The sequence below is a fragment of the Passer domesticus genome, chromosome 16, assembly GCF_036417665.1.
Source record: "Passer domesticus isolate bPasDom1 chromosome 16, bPasDom1.hap1, whole genome shotgun sequence".
In the NCBI taxonomy this organism is placed as follows: Eukaryota; Metazoa; Chordata; class Aves; order Passeriformes; family Passeridae; genus Passer; species Passer domesticus.
Genome location: NC_087489.1, coordinates 9,661,513 through 9,681,492, shown reverse-complemented (window position 1 = coordinate 9,681,492; position 19,980 = coordinate 9,661,513). Strand labels below are relative to the sequence as shown.

General features: G+C 43.3%; 2 protein-coding genes across 8 annotated transcripts in view; one reads left to right on the top strand and one right to left on the bottom strand.

Annotated features, from left to right (window-relative positions):
* The first annotated feature begins 5,996 nt into the window (after nt 1–5,996).
* BIRC7 (baculoviral IAP repeat containing 7) lies at nt 5,997–14,506 on the top strand. 5 transcript variants are annotated; one of them, XM_064391675.1, is made up of 9 exons: nt 5,998–6,153; nt 8,367–8,618; nt 8,736–8,886; nt 9,883–9,982; nt 10,582–10,663; nt 10,753–10,798; nt 11,708–11,926; nt 12,801–12,866; nt 13,367–14,506. In XM_064391675.1, exons 1-9 carry the CDS (start codon nt 6,118–6,120, stop codon nt 13,567–13,569), a joined length of 1,155 nt encoding a protein of 384 aa, XP_064247745.1. In that variant the 5' UTR covers nt 5,998–6,117; the 3' UTR covers nt 13,570–14,506. The 5 variants fall into 5 exon arrangements, with proteins under 5 accessions (XP_064247746.1, XP_064247745.1, XP_064247744.1 ...); XM_064391674.1 differs by having other exon boundaries at nt 8,718–8,886; XM_064391673.1 differs by having other exon boundaries at nt 8,691–8,886.
* A 2,611-nt stretch (nt 14,507–17,117) lies between these two features.
* The window catches only part of NKAIN4 (sodium/potassium transporting ATPase interacting 4), a 50,596-nt gene continuing 47,733 nt past the window's right edge, over nt 17,118–19,980 (bottom strand). For 2 of the 3 annotated variants that reach the window (XM_064391322.1, XM_064391321.1), the window contains one exon: nt 17,118–18,387. In XM_064391322.1, the coding sequence (XP_064247392.1) occupies nt 18,374–18,387 (14 nt within the window). In that variant the 3' untranslated portion in view covers nt 17,118–18,373. Of the gene's footprint in view, nt 18,388–18,838; nt 18,912–19,980 lie in introns of all 3 variants that reach the window. The other variant, XR_010348348.1, reaches the window with a different exon arrangement.

The following is a 19,980-nucleotide window of genomic DNA, read 5'->3' as shown; positions in this document are numbered from 1 at the left end:
GTTGCTCCTGTTCCAATTCTGTTTGCCTTTGGTGTAATTTTGGAGCAAGTCAATAAATCCCTGCTGTGGGCACTCCCTGAGCGAGCTGGAAAGTCTGTCAAAAAAACAAAACTTCAAGAAACAGGACAAAAAAGTGATCAGCGTGGCTGGAGAGAGGAACCTGTGTGCAGAAGGAGAAGGGAAAGGCTGGGTGCCTGGGTGATGGGCACTGCTCCCAAGTCCATGTGATTGTGTATGTTCACATCTCGATATAGAAACGATGTGACTATGAATCATCCTCGCCAGGAGAGCATGTGGGCAGAATGTTGGAGCTCTGTGCCTCAGCATCCCAGCACACAGGGCTCTTAGGCTGTACCTGTTAGGTGAGACCCAAAGGCAGCATGTCACACATGTACATGCATGTACACATCTAAGTCTTTGTGGGAATGTTTTTTGCTGTTGCATTTGGAAAATCTGATTTTTTTTTTTCTTCCTGGTAATGCTAAGAATGATCTTGTCTATTCATTGAGAAGTGCATGGTCTTTTAGAAATAAAAGCAGTAAGATGAAAAGTCTCAGTTGAAGGATACGGATAAGGCAATATTTTATTTTATATGTATTATATAACTTAGGATACTCTTGGAGTGTAACACTGTAACCCAGGGGGAAACAAGAGGTTTGGTTCTGTCTTAGTGGAATGAAATGTGTTCTTTTAGTTTAAGAAAAAGTTGTACTTATCTTTTTATTCCTTTGCTAACACTTTCTGAAATCTCAAAAAAGTTCTTGTGTAAACTGCAGCATATTTTTGTTGCTGTTTTTATTATTTGGTTTTAATATACATTTCACAGGAATTTTATGCAGCCCTCTCTGTTATGAGCATGCAAGAAAATCAAATATTGCCATAATGGGATAATCTCCCTCCTGCACCCTACACCCTGCTGAATGTTCCCAAAGCAAGGATCCAGCATTCACTTCCATCATTTCAGGGTGAAAAATTAAAGCAGACACACAGAGAAATTGTATCTGTTCTCCTCTCCTGTTTCTCATGTCACTGACACATTGTTTGTGAAAACATGAGGAGGGAAATCATATGCAAAGAGTGTGGCCTGCGAACAGATCCCATCTGACATCAGCACCACACATGCTGTTCCCTGCAAGACAAATTCCTTGGAAAGCTGTGGCAAGGAGCTCAACAGAGCAATGATGAGCACAGGGATTCTCCCCTGCCTCCCTCTTGCTCTTCATCCTTGGCAACTCCTTCGTGCTGCTCTCTGGGGTTTCCATGAAATTTAAGGTCAGTTTCCATGAAATTTCTGCTCTTTGCAGTGACTTCAGGTTGCTCTGTTGTCTTTCTTCCTCGTCTTTCAGTCTTGCTATTGATTATTGACACGGACAAAATAAACTCATTCCAAGCCAATTTGCATGGAGAAAAGCAGATGATTGTAGTGTGAATAGCTCAAGAATAGATCTTTCTGCCTGTTGCCCAAGCAATATTCAGGCAGTGAGGCACATTCTCACAATAAAAATACAGTCTAAACTATAGCAGGATTTAATTGGAAAATCAGATGTTCTGTGATTCTTGATAGCTGATTTTCTGCCAATTATAAAGTAGGATGAGCTCCATTAGAATCACAACAAAGCCTGACAAATCCTTCTTTACAGGTAATTTAATGGTTGAATGGTGGAACTTTGGCCACAAGTGGGTAAGAATCTCTTCTGAGGAGCTGTTAGTTTTACATGTGAATAATTTGGAGTTGCAGTGCCGCTCAGTTTACATGGACCTCCAGGTGTTAGGCTCCTCCATGTCTGAATCAGAAGGAATTGGGAAATTATCAAAGTCAATCAGAGGGAGAGGAAGAGGTGTAATTCAACCTTGGGGCAACCTACCAGGTGCTACTTAGGAAGGAAAACAGCAAGGGAATATAATTTATATTTTCCACACTCACTGTGGGAATGTACTTAGCCCTACAGTTCTCTCCTCAAATTTTAATTTGTGTTCCCAACCCCTGTGCTGCTGCTCAGGCCTCTAAGCACTCCGGTTCCCTGGATTGTTAATCTGTTGAAAACTGAAAATAGTTCATTCAGTTTGCAGCAGCAGTGAATTTTTACAGATTTTTATCAAGTATTCAGAATGTTAGGGGAAACAAAGAAAGACAGCAAATAATGGATGAGGTTGGGGTTGTTCTTAATTTCTTTTTTTTCCCCCTCATGATTATTTGGTTCAGCAGCAAGGGCAAGAAGGGCTAGAAAACTGAATAAAGAGAAAAAATAATCCTTGAAAAAGAAACCCATATTTTTCAGCTCCAGAAGACATTTATAAAAATAAAAGAAAAGCTATTTTCTACAAACACTTTCCTTTGAAAAAGAAGTGAACAGTGGTCAACCTACTCTTCAATAGCAGAAATATTTTTATAATAGGCTGGACACTGAAACCATGAAGTTTTTTAGATTTTAAGGCCAGTTCCTCTACTGATTTTTTGAGTATCTGCTGTGCTTTGCAGATTTTCCTTTTCATATGTACTGTGTTCTGTTCTGTGGGCTGGGATATTAATAGGATTTGATTTGAAGCACTTTCATGAATCACGTTGCAAGCTACATTTAGCTATTCCTAACTATTACAATACCTAAAGTTTTGAGGCAATCAAATGCCATAGTAGTGAGGGCCAGGGGAAAGAATTAGGGCAGAAGATGAAAATATTTGAATCCCTAGGAAATCACCTCACAAAACAGGTATTTGTTACTCACCTGTGCATTAGCTCCAGCAGTCTCTGTGTATGTGCACTTCTTACAGGAGCATGCAGTGATAGATAAGGGAGAATGGCTTTAAACTAAAAGAGGAGAAGTCTGGGTTTGATATTAGGAAGAAGTTCTTTACTCAGATGGTGCTGGGGCCCTGGCACAGATTACTCAGGGAATCTGTGGCTGCCCCATCCCTGGAAGTGTCCAAGGCCAGGCTGGATGGGGCTTGGAGCAACCTGGATAATGGAGGGTGTCCCTGCCCAGGGCAGGGGTTGTAATGAGGTGAACTTTAAGGTCCCTTCCAACCCAAACCATTTTGGTATTCTGTGATTTACTTCATAGCAACATTTCCAGGCTTTCTGAATGAATGATTGTTAATGTGGGGAGAAATAAACCATTTATTATAATTAATGTGTTGATTTTTTTTTGTTGTTATTATTGAAAAGTCTGCTGAGGGAAGCGCAGCAAGGAAGCTGTTGATAGGCAGAGAAGATCACTGTAGATGTATGGCAGAACTTGTTATGGGAAAAGAAAAACTTGAGCTGCATGAAACAGCAAAGTGGGACTCCTGAGCTTTGCCCTGCCCTGAGGAAATGGCTCTGTGCTTGTCCCAGGGGCGACCAGTCACTTTTCAGTGTGCTTTGTCACTGTTCACTGAGCTGGATCCTGTTTCCTGTCCGCAGAGGATTTGTTTTAGGGATGCTGTGGAGCCGTGTGTCCACAGCCAGCAGTGTGCTTTGGTCCCTCAGGGCTGCCCTGGGAGGCAGCTGAGCTCCTCCTGGGTGTTCCTGTGGCAGGAGCTCCCCAGAGAGCAGCAGTGCAGGTGCTGCTCTGCAGGGTCAGACCAGCAGGTCCTTCAGGGGAAGGAAGGGGAGGACAACACGCAAGGAAGAGGCAGCCAGAAGAGGAAAAGGGGCCCTAAATGAGAAACAGCAGCAGTCATCTGTGTCTAGGGCTTCAGGTATAATGACTTTGTCTACTCTGCTTCAGGCTGCAAAGCAGTTACATCACAGGGTCTGAATGTTTTATTCTGAAAAATGGATCCACATCTTAATAGTGGCTAACATCTGAGCAAGTGGGAACTATGCCATAAATTTGCTTGATCCCAGTCCCTTTACCCATCAGTGCAGTGGCAAGCTATGGTGTCTCCTTTTGTGCTCCATCATTTCTTCACCAATGCCAACTGATACCTTTTTTTCCTCCTGTTATAAAAGCCTCTTTCCTGAGTAAACTCTTAATTTATTGATGAAAGCACCATAGTCTACCTCAAGCTAAGCCACACAGAGCAGCTTCAGCCCCTTACAGCTGTGTAGCACCTCGAGGGTGGAGATGCTGAATCCTGCTGGAGCTTTTCCAGGGGCTCCAGTCACTTCAGTGCTTTTGTGCTCTTCATTATGCTGTCTCCAGATATACTCTGGTCCTTGTATTTATTGATTGTTTTCCTTCCAAATCAGGTTGATAATAGCAAGCAGATTTTTGATTAATTATGTTTATATTACTTTCTTCATCGAGTGTTTCCAATCACTGTCTAGTGATGTCAGTGTTGATCATTATCACTGATCTGTCCTGGACTCCTGATTGATGTTTACTGATTCCCACAATTTGTTTATCACTAGCTCATGACACTCCTCATTTTAAGAAGCATTCAGAAGTTCAGTAGGATATCTTAATGCTCTGAAAAAAAAAACCTGAAAATGTATGACTTGCTAAAAAGATCCCTATAAACTGCATACAACAGATTACTGAATATGTTATTTGCTTTCCAGATTTTGGTGTGCTAAAATAAAACCCTATCATTTATACACGGTGGCTTGTTTTTACTTGCTCTCAGCACCACACTTGGAGTCATTTCATCTTCTGCTACAGATCTCACTGCTCCTCCTCAGCTTTTCTCTGTTGGTGAAATGTTCCCCACAAAACCACATGAGTGTAACCCCACAGATAATCAACCTTCAACCTGGCCTGAAGTTTTTATGATGGAAGAATGTTATGTATACAAGAAAAAAACCTAAAACAAATAACCACTGCCAGAAACAGACCAATGTTATCAATTAACTTAGAAGCTGCTTTTGAGCTCCTCTGAGATTTATACAGCTTTTCCCTCTTTAACAATCAGGCTGGGGCTTCCCCTAAAACAGGTGGAATTGTGCACACCTTTGAGAAGCCAGGTGGTTACAAGCAGTAGAAGACGAGGTCATTGCTTGTAAAATGCTTTACAAATTCAGAATTATCAATCACTCTTACTAATTAACAAGTGATTTGCTACAACCCATCAGCAGACTCCAAACAGCTTCTGCAGGAGGGATTTTGTTAACTCTGTCCCTTGGATTTTTAGGATGCATTCTTCAAAATCAGCACAGACATAGAAAAGACAGGACCCACGGAGTGGAAGACAATGTGCAATTCTCTTTATATGTGCTTTATTACAGAGAAATTCACTAAGGACAAACCTCCCCAGCACATTCTCTTGTTACAGCATTCTGTAAATGTCATATAAAAGCACTGCCCTCTACTGCTCAGGGGCTTTCATTAGTGAGTATTTAATTAGCAAAAAACCCAACACTTCTTTTTAATGAGAATGATTGTATGGGCTTGCCTGTAAAAAAAAATAAAAATAAAAGGACTCTGCTTCTTTTTATCAAAATAAAAATGCTAATTTATCATTTTTGAGAAAGATGAACCACCTGTGTTCCTATGTTTGCATAGAGAACTGATATTTTGTCAAGAGTTTAGAAGAAGCTTTATGCATCTTCTTGGGCAGTGGTACAGGAAAACACATTTTCAAGTAATTGCACCTTTCAAAACTATCCTTAAAATCTTCCATTTTGTGAAATTGTGACCACAAGAAGGCAAAGGAATAGGAGGAATTCAAGTTGTGAAGATACAGTTGTAGAAAAATACTTGATTCCCAAAGTAAAGGCAATTCAATCTGTCCAAGCTGTCTGGAGAAAATTCTTGTTGCTATTTATCTGCTAATTTCACAGTACATTTTATTAAGAAACTTAAGGTGCCAAACATGTGAAAACAAGCTGAAAAAGATGCAGAAGCACTGTTAATAGAGTCACAGCAAAAATAGAGATGTGACAGCCCTTAAATCATAGGAGGCAGGATGTCACACCTGGCACTAGACTAGGTTTTAACAAAATCCAGTATTTTCTGGAAAAAATTTGAGTTTATACCTTTGCCTTGTGACTCCTTTTTATAAAGATGAAATTTGGACTCATTAGCCAATAGAGAACTTCAGCCCATCCCAACCAACTGGGGGCACCTACCCATTATAAATGGCCTCTGAGGCAGGTGGGCTCACTTGCTCCTTGGCAGTGTTTCTGTTTTGGGAGAAACATCTGAGGAGAGAAGATTTTTTTGTGTGAAGCTTGTGATGTTGAGAGAGTTTTAAACTATGGAAGCTTTCTGGGGTTTAGTTAACATGTTTCAGGTAAAGTTGGGGTTTTTTTTAAGGAGTATCTTTATTGAGCTAATTGTTGGTATGAACTGTCGTGTTGTTTTGGCTTTGTGTTCCTATGTAAGTAGTGGGTTGTGGTTGAATATTGGTTTTTAGTAGTGTTATAGCTATTTAAAACTTTAATTTGGTTTAGGGAGTCTCATTAGCAGAGGTAATGAATCTTCTACAGAGTATATGAATATGCAGGTAAACCATAATGGACTTCTTAAAAAGCAAAAGATAAATATATTTGTTCTCCTATGTTGCACCTCTTATTAAAAAAATCTTTTGTGGAAGAAATAATTTCCTTTGTGAAGGCACAAAGCAAAATCTGTGAAGCTTGCTCTCAAGGGCTTTCTAGGTGGAGGAAGGCTAAGATAACCTTGATATCATATCTGTGCAACCCAAAATTTGTTGTAGCTTAAGAGTTACAGCTTTTTCTTTGTTTAGGCTCAAGATGACAGCAGCACTGCTTGTGGAGCTGTGCCTGCTGAACAAGCTCCTGTGTTCTGGGAGCAAAATCTGCTGTGAAGGCAAACAATCTGCCTCTCCTCAGTCTGCTTAGCTTGCAAATTCTGCTGGGCATCAGTGACTAATGGCCTCAGAGCTTGTTTTCTCTGTGGCCTTCTCCTTACACCAGTGACACAGTTCTTGAGTAGCTTCTTTATTGTCTTAAATAAAGCACAGTTTCCGAATGAGACTTTTAGTGCCTTTTCTTACAGCCCTGGTTTCTGTCCCTGTCATTATAGAAGGGAATTCTGGTTGCTAATGAGCTTTCTCTTCCTTGCTGCCTTTTATTATGAAAGGTATGTGGTTGAGTGAGCTTGATTTTGCTTTTAAAATCTCACTAAATTTGTAATACCTATGGAGGACAGCTGTGAGTTTTGTGACTAAAATGACCTGTAAGCTTTTTTCCATCCCTAAATGTGCTGCAGCCCTTAATTAAGAGAAACAGATCTTCAGAGATGCTACTGGCCTGAGTGTTTCTGAAGCCTCCTCTGAGTCTCTGTGGTGGCGTTGGCTGCAGAGTAGCTGCTGTATCTATGGTCTCCATTGTTTGTATTTTACTGTGCAGTGCTGTAGTTAGCTGTTATTTTAACGTGCTGGACCAGCCTCATAAAATGGTACCTTTAAAAGTGTGTATTTATATTTTTTCCCCTTGATTTAACATTTTCCTATGTGATATTTTGGGGACTGTGCTCTAGAAATGCTTAACCCTGATACCCAGTAAAGAGGAAGCTGCACTTCCTTGAGTTGAACTCACCTATTGAGTTGGGAAGAGATTTGTAGGGCCCTTAACTTCAAAAAAGGGGTTGATTGCACCTTTCACTTAGTCACATTGTGTAGGGACTTCTCTCCAAAGGAATTAAATGGTTCCTCGTTCTCAGCTGTGTCATTGTAGGGCTTTTTGAAAGTGTCTCTGCCAGCCATAGGGAAATGTTGGAAGCAGTGGCTGAGTTGCAGTTCAGCTTAATTGCCCAGGGAAGGGCAGCGTGAGAGCTTGGAGAATCAAGCACTTGATAACTTCTTTAATTTCATTCTTCCTCTTGCACTGAAGTAGCACAGACAGAATATGATAAAAACTAGAAAATCCTTGATTTTAGGACACCACCTCCTAGAAACTGTACCTAATTATTTTAGGCCGTGGCTTGGAAAAGTTTTTGTTTATAGAGCTATTTCTAGATAATAACTGCTCAATAATCATGACAATAAAAACATGAGAAATGTGATGTTTTGCGTGATGTTTGGCTGTAAATGGGAGATCGAGACATTATTTGTTTGGGTGTGGCTGTTCTGTGTTTTGTTGTGACATGTCTGGTTTAGGGAATAAAAAGCAGAGCCTTTTTCATGCTAGTTTAAAGGCTTAGCAAAATGGTTGGGGATTTATCTTGCAGATCAGATGCCAAAGGCTGACTTGGTTCAGCTTGGGAGGCAACACAGGTTTTGCCCTCCCCTCTCTGTTCCATCTTTCCTGTAAATTGGCAGAGGGCCTTGGAAAGCGCTGGATTCTTCCCGTCAGACACCAGTGAATGCTCAGCAAAAGTACAGAGACACCAGATCTGTGCCTGGGCTGCCATTCCCAAACAAGCTGGGCTTTGTTGTGAGCAGGAGCTTTCTGGAATGGGGAATAATCCCGCGGGGGGTGAGTGCTGCCTGGGGCTGGGGATGCAGCTGACTGCCCGGGGCTCTCCCATCCTCTCTTGCAGAGCACGGCCATGGGGGATGCAGAGCCACTGGAGCCCAGGGCTGCTCGCTGCCAGCTCTTCAGTTCCAGCATGAGGAGCGTGGCCAGGAGGCTGAGGACTTTCCAGCAGTGGCCCCCCACTGCCCCTGTGTCTGCCCGGGACCTGGTGGAGGCTGGATTTTTCTACGTGGGCCCCGGGGATGAAGTGCAGTGTTTCTGCTGTGGTGGTGTCCTGAAGGACTGGAGACCTGGTGATTGCCCCATAATAGAGCACGTGCGTTTCTTCCCTTCCTGTGAATACATCCGTGGTGAGGATGTTGGGAACCAGGAGATGCTGTCCCTGCAGGAGATCTTTGACACTGTGGATGGGCAGTTCCTGAGTGTCTTGCAGGGGATAGTCAGTGAGGAGGCAGCCCTGCCCAACGAGCCAGAGTACCCCGAGATGGTGACAGAGGAGATGAGACTGTCTACGTTTGAGAATTGGCCACAAAATTCCAGCATACATCCAGAGCAACTGGCTAGAGCAGGGTTCTTTTACACAGGTAGGTACTCTGGGGAAATGTCCTTAACTCTTATTCGAGTTAACTTTTGAAAGTTTCACTGTTTTATTGTTCTTACAAATATCTATGTGTACATGTATTGTAGTTAAAAACCACATCCTTCCTTCTGCCTGTGCTGTTCCTTTTGCTGCTTGTGCAGAATTCATTTCAATGTTTAACTCCTGTTTGGGTACTGAGGGGTCCACTAGTAAATACCTCCTTGCCAGCAGGAGAGGAAAAGGTGATGTGTTTTAAATAGATGTTTTACGGTCAGAAAAGTCTGTGCTTTAAGATCCATTGAGTGTATTTATTCCTTGCACTTCTAAAAGGACTTGAGCTTGCTTGGTGTGTCATGTTTTGGATAGGCTGTGTCTTGCACTGAAGCCTTTTCTTCTCAAACCCCAAACCTGAGTGACAGCTGTGTGGAGTCAGCCCCTCTGGCTGTTGCTGTGGCTTGTTCCTCTAAGGACTCTTAATCTGAAATACGGAAATTGGATCCTTTTTTTGTTGAGGAAAATTGGCAATATTTATTTTAATCACATGCATGTGAATATCAATACAATGTCATTCTTTCCCTTTGAGAATGATTTGCTGGTTAGGCAACAGGTTTGAAGAAATACTCCTCTCTGAATTGACCAGCCAGAGGAAATATTTGCTCTATGGCAGACTGTGGTTAGTGAGCAAAGTGTGTTTGTAGGTGTAACTAATTACAGCTCTGCTTCAAAGGCAGGCAGGGGGATTGGCTGGGGGGTTTGTGCATGGGAGCTTAGCTGGTGCCATGGATGCTGCCTGTTAGCATGTGATCTCCTTCTGGAATCATCTCAGCCAGCCCTGGGAGCTCAGACTGAGTTCCTGCCCCTGTACAATGTGCACTGTGTTAGTAAATTGTCATGTGTTCATCTCTTCTGTCCAAAGCTGTGTTTTGTGCTGTCTCACCCAGGGTTACTGTAGGGCATGTAGTGGCTCAGGTGTCAAACAATCTCTTGCTCTCCCTTGCAGGACGAGGAGATGTAGTGAGGTGTTTTTACTGTGATGGAGGCGTGAGGAGCTGGTCCTTTGGAGATGATCCTTGGAGGGAACATGCCAAATGGTACCCAGAGTAAGTCAGTCTTGGTTAACAAATACCCCTCTAGCAAGGCCAAAAGATAGATCATGCATTGCACACTGATCCTTTTCTTTCATAGGATAGAAATGTTTGTAACCTCTCACCTTAAAAGCAAAATAAAATGTTCAAGCTCAGGTGGAATGGCACAGTTCAGACCTGAGATTCTCTAATTTGACCTAGAGTTCATCATCTAGGAGTTCAATTAAAATAACTTTCTTTGGCATCAAAGAACTTTCATTTCTTGTACCCTGAGGTACAAGAAGAAATGTACTGTAAGCCTTGGGTTTCTGCAGCAGTTCTTGTTTCTTTCCTGTGAGCTGCTCTCTCATCACAGTTCCTGTGGTCTGTTCTAAAGCATGTTACCACTGAGCTCATTTTGGGCCAAAATGAAGACTGAATTAAGGGGGAGGGATCACGATCCTCTTACTGTCAGCCTTTGTGCAAGAGGTGGGCAGGTGAAACACCTGATATCCTATCTTTAATGTATATATATGTTTGCTCATTGCCCAAAACACCCTTTGCTTCTAAATTTTAAACTGCTACTTGCACTTGGGAGAGCCTGTACTAATATATTTCAACTTTTCTGCTCCTAGGTGTGAATTTTTACTGCACTCAAGGGGGAGAGAATTTATTAACAGTGTTCAGGCGACCTTTTCTGGCACCCTGCTGGCTCCTGTGAGTCGTGAACATTTTGTGTGTAGTGGATTAGGTTTGGTAGATTGGAGGGTTTTGAACACATGCTTCTCTTTCTGTATCATTTTCAGAGGCATTCCTGGCATCAGACCGAGCAAGACTCCTCTCCTTCCCAAGGTCAGTGTTGTAATTCCATGGTGTTTTAGCTTCTGGTGAATGTGGTCTAGTCTGAGTTCCACCAGCCCACCTCAGCTGCTGTGCCCTCTGTAGACATGGTGCTTGTGAGATGTTTTGATATTCTAGAAGCTGTTTCACTTTGGTTTTAAGAAATAGTCTCGAGCTCAAGAAACAAAATTACTTGTTCTTGTGTGACATCTTGGTGAAAGGCCAGAAATACTTATCTAGTCTGGATAATCATGTGAGTTGTGAGTGCTTCCCTAAAATACCTTTGGCTTTTGATGCTCTTGCTGTTGATTCTGTCTGTAAAGCCCTTCCCTACAACACTTTAAACATGCTTGATAAGAAACCAGACAACAGTAGAGGGTCTAGATGTTCATGAAAATGTTGTTCCTGGGATTTATTCCCATTTATCAGTTGCTCCCAGAAATGTAAGTAGGTGAAGTTTGGCTCCCATAAGCTTAAGCAAGACTTGAGCCTTTGAAGAGACTGCCAGCTGAATTTCCTACTTCTGTTGTTACTGATGAATGGTGGAGGTAGGAGAGGCTTCAATTGGGATGTTCCACTTGATGCTCATGAAAGCAGTTCTGAGGCTTCTGTTCTGGGATGTGAAAACAGAGATAAGGATTCTGGAGTGATGCCAAACACAGGAGACTGTTCACTGATAAAGTGAAATAAACCATCCGAAACAAGTGTCTGGGCTTTTACAAAAATGGCTTTGATTAACTTCCTTGTGAATTATGATTTGAAGTAAAAAATAAATGTGGAAGTTAATCTAGCTAAGTAGATGGCTTGAGAAGTGTTCTAGGATATATTAATGCCATTTTATGTAGAATACCTTCAAGGAATGGCGCTCTTTTTGCCCAAAGCTCTGCCTTTTTGGTAAAGCACCTGTTCACTGCTTTACAGATCCTCTGAGGGACTGGAAATTGCTGGCTCATCCTTCTGGGGATCAGAGTCTCATAGTGCAGAATGTCCTGCAGATGGGCTTTGACCCCACCTGCGTGGCAAACCTGGTAGAGAATAAATTTGTGCTGACTGGGACTTTCTACCTGTCTGAGTCTGAGCTGATTTCAGACCTGCTGCAGTCAGGCTGGGGGGCCAGCAGCAGTGCAGGAAGAAGGAGAGGTAGGCCTGACTCACAGCTGGGCTGGGGGGTGTTTAACCTCTTCCTCACTGCCCCTGGAGCACTGCTGGGAGGGTCCTGAGGGTCTCCTTCACTCTGCTCAGGCTGGAATTGAGGGGTAATGCCCCCAAGCCTGCCCTTCCTTGGGAGCCTGAGCAATGAGGGTCTGAGTTAGAGAAACCTGGAGAAGCTGTGGTTGCTGGGATGTCAGTGGCTGTATCTGCCTGCACTGGGCTCTGGTGGGGATATCCTTGGTGTTTCCTGCTGCCCTCAGACCTGCAGTAATTGGCAGATCCATGATGTACAGGCTTGTGCACAAATTCACAGCTGATCCAGACAGAGGCAGGTGTCTGAAGCAAAGTTTCTAGGCTGGATGATCACTCCAAGCCTATTCAAAATTGGAATCAATAACCCGCTTAGAAATAGCCATAGTTCTTGTCTAGATAATATATATTTTCCTTAACTTCTGTCTTGTGTTGTCTGTTTTGTGAAGTCTGTTGGCCAAGTGAAATTCACTTGAAGATGCAGTTCCAAAGCTCCTGCCTCCACAGCATGGTCTGCCACTTCTGTAGCTAACATAGAAAAAATTCCGTGAAATTTTGATTAAATAGTAGCACAGAAGCTGGAATGACCAGCTGATGTGATAGATAAACCACCTTTGAGGAGAGAATGTGAAGTGGACACAGGCCTTGGCAAGGAGATGAACTTACACAGCTGCTGAAGCACCACAGAGAAGATCAGCCATGCCAGGCCGAGATAAGCAATTTTTAACCAAATACTTCTGAGGTTCAGGGTATTTAATCTTTTCACAAAGCACTGTCAGGAAAGGGATAAAGGAGGTAGCTTTGAATACCATCTTCTTTTCTGGTTGTACAGGTGCTGTTCAGAGAGAGGCTGGAACATCAAGACAAGAAGTGCGACCTGTGCAGCAAAAGGAATCAGGTGCTCTGGGCTGGCAGAGTGGGGAATTGAGCTTAAGAATAACTGGGAGGAATTCTAGAATAACAGTATCAGTAGTGACTATTCTAACTAATTTTTTAAATTTTGAAGGGGACTGTGTGCTAGTTTGAGTGGTACCTGAGCACAGGAACCCTTACTCATGGATTGGAGTGCCCCTGTGAAGCAGCTGTTACCAAAAAAATCCAGTTTATGGGGGTAATTTGTGTACCACAGTAAATGCTGTTGATCTGTGTCCCTGCTCAGTCCAGTGGGTGTAGATAAGCTGAACCTTGTGTAGATAAGCCAGTCTACAATAGCTGCAGTTTTTTAGCTTAAATGAAACTTGCCTGAGAGGTATTTTTGCCATCTTCACAGTCTCTGAACAAAACAATGGGCAAGTTGCAGTGTGACTTCCTAAGCTGTCACAACTGGCACTCTGGAGCTGTGACAAAACACTAACAGTTTGGGCTTTTGGTTTGTTTTTTTTTCTTTATTTGGTAAAGATGAGTCTCAGCTGAGCACAGAAGAAAAGCTCCGCCGCCTGCAAGAGGAGAGGATGTGCAAAGTGTGCATGGACAAAGACGTGTCTGTTGTGTTTGTTCCCTGTGGCCACCTGGTAGCTTGTGAGGAATGTGCCCTCAATTTGAGGCTGTGTCCCATCTGCAGGGCTGTCATCCGGGGCAGTGTGAGAGCCTTCATGTCCTGAGCCATGGTGCACCCAAAGGGGGAAGATAAATCCACACAACTCATTGATAACTCAGCAGAGGGAGAAAATAAGTAATTGCTGGAGCAATCTTATTTGCAGGGTGACTTGGGATACGTGTAAAAACTCACTGAATGTGTCTCCCATGCACAGTGTTTCTAGGAAGAACTGCTGGTTTGATCTACTCTTGCTTTAGGACTGCTCCAGGAAAACTCTGCTGGGTTCTTTTGTCCTCCAAAATGAGGCTTTTATTGACAGAGATTCCCCTTCTCAACATTTTTGTGTTCTCAAGTGAATCTTTGCTCTGTGTTGAAATCAAAGACTGTTTTCAGCAGGCTCTGTTTTTTTCTCACTTAGCAGTTGTCTAGAGACTATTCTCTTAGAGATTCCTTCAGGAAGTTTGATTGAAAATGGGAGTGTTTTTTGTACAAAATGCATTCCATTGGGACTAGAATACTCGGCAACAATGTGTTGTGGGGGAGGGAAAATCTACCTTTTTCTCCCCTTTTTGCTTTTTTTTTTTCCCCTCCCCTTTTTGTTGAATTTTCAACAACTGATGAAACGTTTCAGTAATACTCAAATTTGCATAACTAAGTGGAAAAGTCTGGCCTAACTCTCCAAGCTCTCTGCTCTCAGCTGACCTCCCCTGGTGGAAGGCTCTGTGCTCAGGGTCACTGGATGGTCTCCTGGAAGCTTCTTATGGAGCTCTTCCCTGGCTGTTGGGTATTGTCCTGGTAGAAAAAAAGCTCTGGAAAACACTTTTTTAGAACATCTGTTTGCTGGCTAAACTAGCGATTCTTATTTAAAATGGAATATTCTATCATGTAGCCAAAGAGAGTAAGTTTCATTCACAATATCCCTTGTTAAGTGAAAGGAAAGGAAATAAGTTTTTAAAAATAAATTGTTCTTTTTCATGGAATAAAATTTTTCCTTTATTTAACTTGGAGGTCTGAGTATCTGATTCTAGTACAATTCCCTACTGAGGGAGGGTTGTGGTGATGTCCTATAGGATGTTGGAGTGACATCAGGTTGTAAATCACATCTGTCCTTCAGTGCTACATGGGCATGAGTAAGAAAAGCAGCTGTTCTTTCCATCCTTTAGTATCCTTTGGAATTTACCAGACAGCATGTGGTTTGTAGAGCCTTAGAATGGTTTGGTTGGAAGGAACCTTAAAACTCATCTCATTCCAACCCCCTGCCATGGGCAGGGACACTTTCCACTGCCCCAGGTTGCTCCAAGCCCTGTCCAACCTGGCCTTGGGCACTGCCAGGGATCCAGGGGCAGCCACAGCTGCTCTGGGCACCCTGTGCCAGGGCCTCAGCACCCTCACAGGGAAGAATTTGGCTCCTCAAGATTCTCTGAAACTGCAAAAGAAGGGATAAGGATGAAGGAGAATAAGGATCAGATACATGAAACTGTGCAAATGCAGAATAATTCTGATCTGAACTCCACAAAGAGTTTTGGTAGGTGACTCTTCAGTGTATTTGTGGCTCTGGAACTGCTTCTCTTTGGTTCCAGCTCTGGTTACTAAACAGCTTCGGGGCTTGCCTGTGAGTCACTTTAAGGTGTCATTTCTCTGTGGATCCCATGGGGGGGGGGGCAGCTCTCTTCATCCCTGCCCTCAGAAAAAGGGAATATTAGCACAGTTCTTGGCAAATATGAGAGAAATTGCAATTTGAGTGGTTTAAACTCTGCAACTCTTGGAGGAATTGGTTGGGCCTCTGCCAGACAGCAGCTTTCCTAGGGAACAGAATGTCACCACCATGCCAAATTAGGTCTTGTCTGGGTTCAGGATATCATTGGCTTTGTTTTGCTTCTATAAATAAGCACAAACTTACAGTTTAAATAGATGTGCTAATCTGAGAAGGGGAGACACCAGCTCAGTGCTGGGACAGTGTTATTCCTCCCAAACTCACCTGAGTGTGACTGGAACCCAAGTGAGGTGGAACTGCACCGGCTGTTTCTGGGGCTCACCCTACTGAACAATGTGAGAATGGTGAACGGCTTCTCCACCCCAGGGAAAGGGAGGAGCTGGTTTGTTTTCCTGCGGGGAAATGTCCCTTCCGAACCTGGTACCACGCTGTTCTTTGGGAAGCATCTCCAGCGATGCCTGTCCCCAACAGAGGGCACTCCGAAACTGGAGATAAGGGAACCCACCACCTTCACTGCTCCTGGATCTCACTGGGGTGGGGTGGAACGGGCTGGCAGTCCCTGCCCTCACAAAGCACTGTCACTCTGTCACCTTGAGGTACTCAGAGGGAGTCTAGCACAAGCAGACCACGAGAGGGGTTCTCAGGAGGAATGGCTCTGCTAATGAAACCTGGAGGAGATAATTAAGTGTGGAGTATGACCCTTGGTACCTTTGTCTCAGATCCATTTTTTTAAAATTATGATTAACGGCAGTCATTGATACTGTGTGTTATAGGCTTACCTGAACATGGGCTTGGTGTTTATTTTACCTCTGTTAATTAGTGCTTTATGCTACAATGAACAATTGAGCGGTAGTTCTGAAGTGACTCACTCATCACACTTTTATTTCACTGATCTTTACCAGTGGATATGAAAGCCAAGGGGCAATGCTGTCAAGTGCAGAGTTTGATGCTTTATCTCTTTCGAGTGCTTGGCAAGTGGTTTTGATCAGTTCAATTGGTGAAAGTGGCATCAGAGCTTGGTCAGTTGGAGAGGTGTAGTGTTACAAACCTGCAGATCTCAATTCCCAAAGTTCCCTCCTCTGCCCATCTAGAGGAATCGCTTTCTGGAACTACCAGTAAAATGTTTCAGGTATTCAGAGATGAAGCTGTCCTCTTCCCACCACCTGTGCTGAATTTTGATTGCTCCCAAACAAGGCTGACAAAGACTGCTGGTATCTGATAATACTCTCTCTGAGGAAAAGAAATCATATTAAACCCAAAATGTGTGAAGTCAGTGCTTAATGAGAAAAGGAAAGATTAATTTGAAAAACCCCAAAAAATAGAAACCTTCCTGGGAAAATCTCATTGAATAGAGGATGTGTATTCTTCTCCTTTTTGTTTTTCTACCTCTCCAGGGAACATCAGCTGGGCAGACAGGCATGAGTGTGATCCAGAAAGAAAGTGAATAAAGGAGAGGTGGAGAAAGAATTCTAAGTGTGTGCACATGGCTGTGTGTGATCTCAAAATGGAGACTAGCTTGTGTTTCATTGGTATTTTTTAACTTGGTAGTGATACAATATTACTAATAAAGGAGGTAGGTGTGTTTTGTCAGGCAGAGCTGCCAGGGTTGAGCTTTTTTCTTTGAGGTATTAAACTAGAATGAAACTCGTTGTCTGTTTTGCTCAGTCAGAAGCTGTGGATTTTGGTGCCTAAAAGAAGGGGAAAGACACCCTACAGAAAACACCATTTTTACTTGCAGCTGCACCCAAGCAGAACTCAGGATGTTTGAGTATCTGGAATAGAAGTTGCACAGAAGCAAAAAATACTCTCTCAGTGCTTATGCATTTGGGTTTACAAAAGAGAATTTTGCTTCCTGGGCCCTGTGGAATGAGACAAAAAAAAATCTGCATCATTCTGTCTTTGATTTAGCACTTAATGTTTTTATTTTTGTTTTTAATTCTTCCCTCACACTTCTCCCTAGCATGGCTTCAAGCTTGACCCTTCTGAAGAGCATTTCTCAAAAAATGCCACATAATCACAAACAAATTAGGCAAGACAATAATGAATTACAACAGCACTTGAAGTACCAGCCCAAAAATGCCAGGGCTGGCTGACAACTGCTCCTCCTCTGCTTTTGACACTTCACATGCTGGGAGACACAGCTAACCAAACTGACTTGGTTTTGTTCTTCTTTTTAATCAACTGCTGCAGCTCATTAATGCAACTTAATTACACTTGCATTCCCCCTTCAGCCCTCTCCCCTCAAAAAGCCTGTCATAAATGAAGCTCTTCCACCAGGCTGTTACCATGGAATAGGTGTGGCTCCAGGTGAAGAAGGCAGGTGCAAACCCACCTCTGCTCCATGAGGAACTGGCCTTTTCCAGAGCCTGCAGCAGGATTCAGCCACCCCAGGGTTAATTTAGTGTAGCTGGGCAGACCCAGAGTAAGCTACAGCTGCTCCAAGGATGGCTGGGCTGGCTGGAACGGGGCGAAGCTGCATGCTGAGTGAAGAGCTGATGGCTGCAGTAGTTTTCAGCTGTTCAGCATTACAGGAGGCTGAGCTCCAGGACAAAAGCCTACTGCCATGTCTACAGAGAACGAGCAAGGGGTCCTGGCTGCGTGGGGACAAAGGAGGGAAAAGTTCTCACCTATAACTTAGAACCCAACAATGCCTAAGTAACTCAAGTGTAAAGAGCCCCCACCTCATTTTATACAGGCAGGGAGGAGATGAAGTTGTGTTAGGGGATTTAGGCTCTGTTCAGAAAAAAGGGAGGGAACTAACTACAGAAAATATGAAATGTCCCAGGGTGTTACGCAGTGCTTCCTTCCTTCTGGATCCAGGGCACAAGGAAGCAGCTCCAGCTTCAACTGTAGCTCTTGAGAGAGGCTCTTGGTGAACTTGTTCTGCCAGAGGTCTTTAGGCCTGTGCCATTTCTGGGCCAGTACCAGCAGACTGTGGTAGGAAAGGTTCGTCAGGGCACTTGGAGGATTAAAAACCAACTGTGTGGCCATTCTTTGATGTACATTCATTGCGTTTGAAAAGAAGACAAGGAACGAAAAAATGGAGTGGAGTTCACCATCCTGCATTTCCTCTGCCAAAGATCCAGGCCCCAGGGGACTGTTTCCTGCAGCACCTTTGGTGGAGTGCAAGGTTTATCCATCCTCTGGCTCCTCTTCACTTACGCAGGCCTATAAAAGAGGAAAAAAGGTGAAGGCAGGCTGTGAGTGCGGAGCAAGTACTCAATGGCTTTCTTTATGCAGCAGAAATGGTGTGGAAATAATGAGGACAATTTTTTCTTTCCTCTTCTGGACTTTTAAATATGATCGACTACAGATGAGGAATAGAACTGAGAGCTCACAAGTAATGTGGTTAAGAAGGCTTCAAGTCTGGAAAGAATGCAATGCATGTGTCAGACCTGAATATGCTGCAGTTAGGCTCAAGTGTTAGATCTATGGATCTTCAGCATTTGGAGCTGCATAAAATTTGGTTAGAAACTTAAAAAGCTAAGGGTCATCTTTAGGATAAAGAAGCTGCTTGAAATTGCAGTGATGTGCTTTTGGTGTAGGTGCAGCAGGATAAGCAGATCTACTTTTGGAGCCAGCAGTAAAGGTGAGTGAATGCTTTTGGCTGAAACATCACCTCTTACACATGCAGCTTCAGGATGATCAAAAGAGTTTGCAAATTCATGTTGTTTGTTTGGGAAAAAGTCTACCTAGAAAGAGAAGCAGAAGTGTTTTGTTTTGTGTTTTTTCTCTCCTCAGAACAAAGTGGGATTTCTTCCTGTTTAAGTTTCCTTTGTAAATTATTCTGCTTGTCAAAATTTGGAGAAGATACGTGGGAAAACAATCCTAAAAAACAATCCTCCCTCTCCTTTTTATCCCAGTGTCTCAGTCTTGGACTTTGACTTTTTAACTTAATGTTATTAGTGTGCTTGTATATATTGGTGTATTGAAGAACCCACTTTAAGCCAGTAAGGGATGATGGTTGTATGGGGACAAGTCCTTTTATGCTCACAGCTGCTTTGTGCCTCTGGCCAGCAGACAGTGGCCCACAAAAGATTGATCAGGGACCATTAAGGTGAGAAATTGCCAACTGGAGCCTCAGATCCCTCAATTAACCAATACCTCCTGTGGCTGCCCTGTCAATACTGAGGTCTCCATCTGACAAAAGTCACACCCTGTGTTAACACAGAGCCCTTTCCACTGGTAGATCTGAGGGAAGGGAAGTCCACAAAATCTGGCTCAACAACTCAAATTAAAGCTCTGAAGCCCCCTAAAGTGATGCCAGATCAGCTTTAGGGGCTGGAGCCTCACAAAGGTGCAGTTCACTGCTTGGCCTTACAAACACAATCTTAAAAGGCAGGAAGATCTAGTGCTTGTCCCTGTACCTTTTAAATAAACAGAGCACCTCCTGCCATCCAGCAGGTTCTTGATTTAGCACTACCCTGTGTACAAAATCACACTTTGAGGCTATTCTGCTTTATAATTGAGATTGCAGAGTGCTGCTTTCCAAAACAAATTTGGAGAGTGATGTCAGGAAACCGAAAGGATTCAGCAGGCAGGAGGGGCTGACAAATGCTCAGGATGCTCTGGGTACTTGGCAGGTAGTGCAGGGCCTTGGAGAGAACAGCTTGAGTGAGAAATGTCGAAGCTGGCTTGGCCAGCACTTCCAGCTATTGGTGCAAAAATGCTTTTTTGCCTCAAGTGATGAGAATTCTGGTACTACAAATGAGGAAACAAGAAGAAAAGTGACTCAGAGCTGAGGTCCTGAGCTGTGCAGCA

Bases quoted from the DNA above. Each gene is read 5' to 3' on its own strand.
- BIRC7 (XM_064391672.1), top strand. From the start codon at position 6,118: ATGGAAGCTTTCTGGGGTTTAGTTAACATGTTTCAG. The intron at 8,887-9,882 runs GTAGGTACTCTG...TCTCCCTTGCAG, and splicing joins AGCAGGGTTCTTTTACACAG to GACGAGGAGATGTAGTGAGG. The intron at 12,867-13,366 runs GTGCTCTGGGCT...TATTTGGTAAAG, and splicing joins TGTGCAGCAAAAGGAATCAG to ATGAGTCTCAGCTGAGCACA.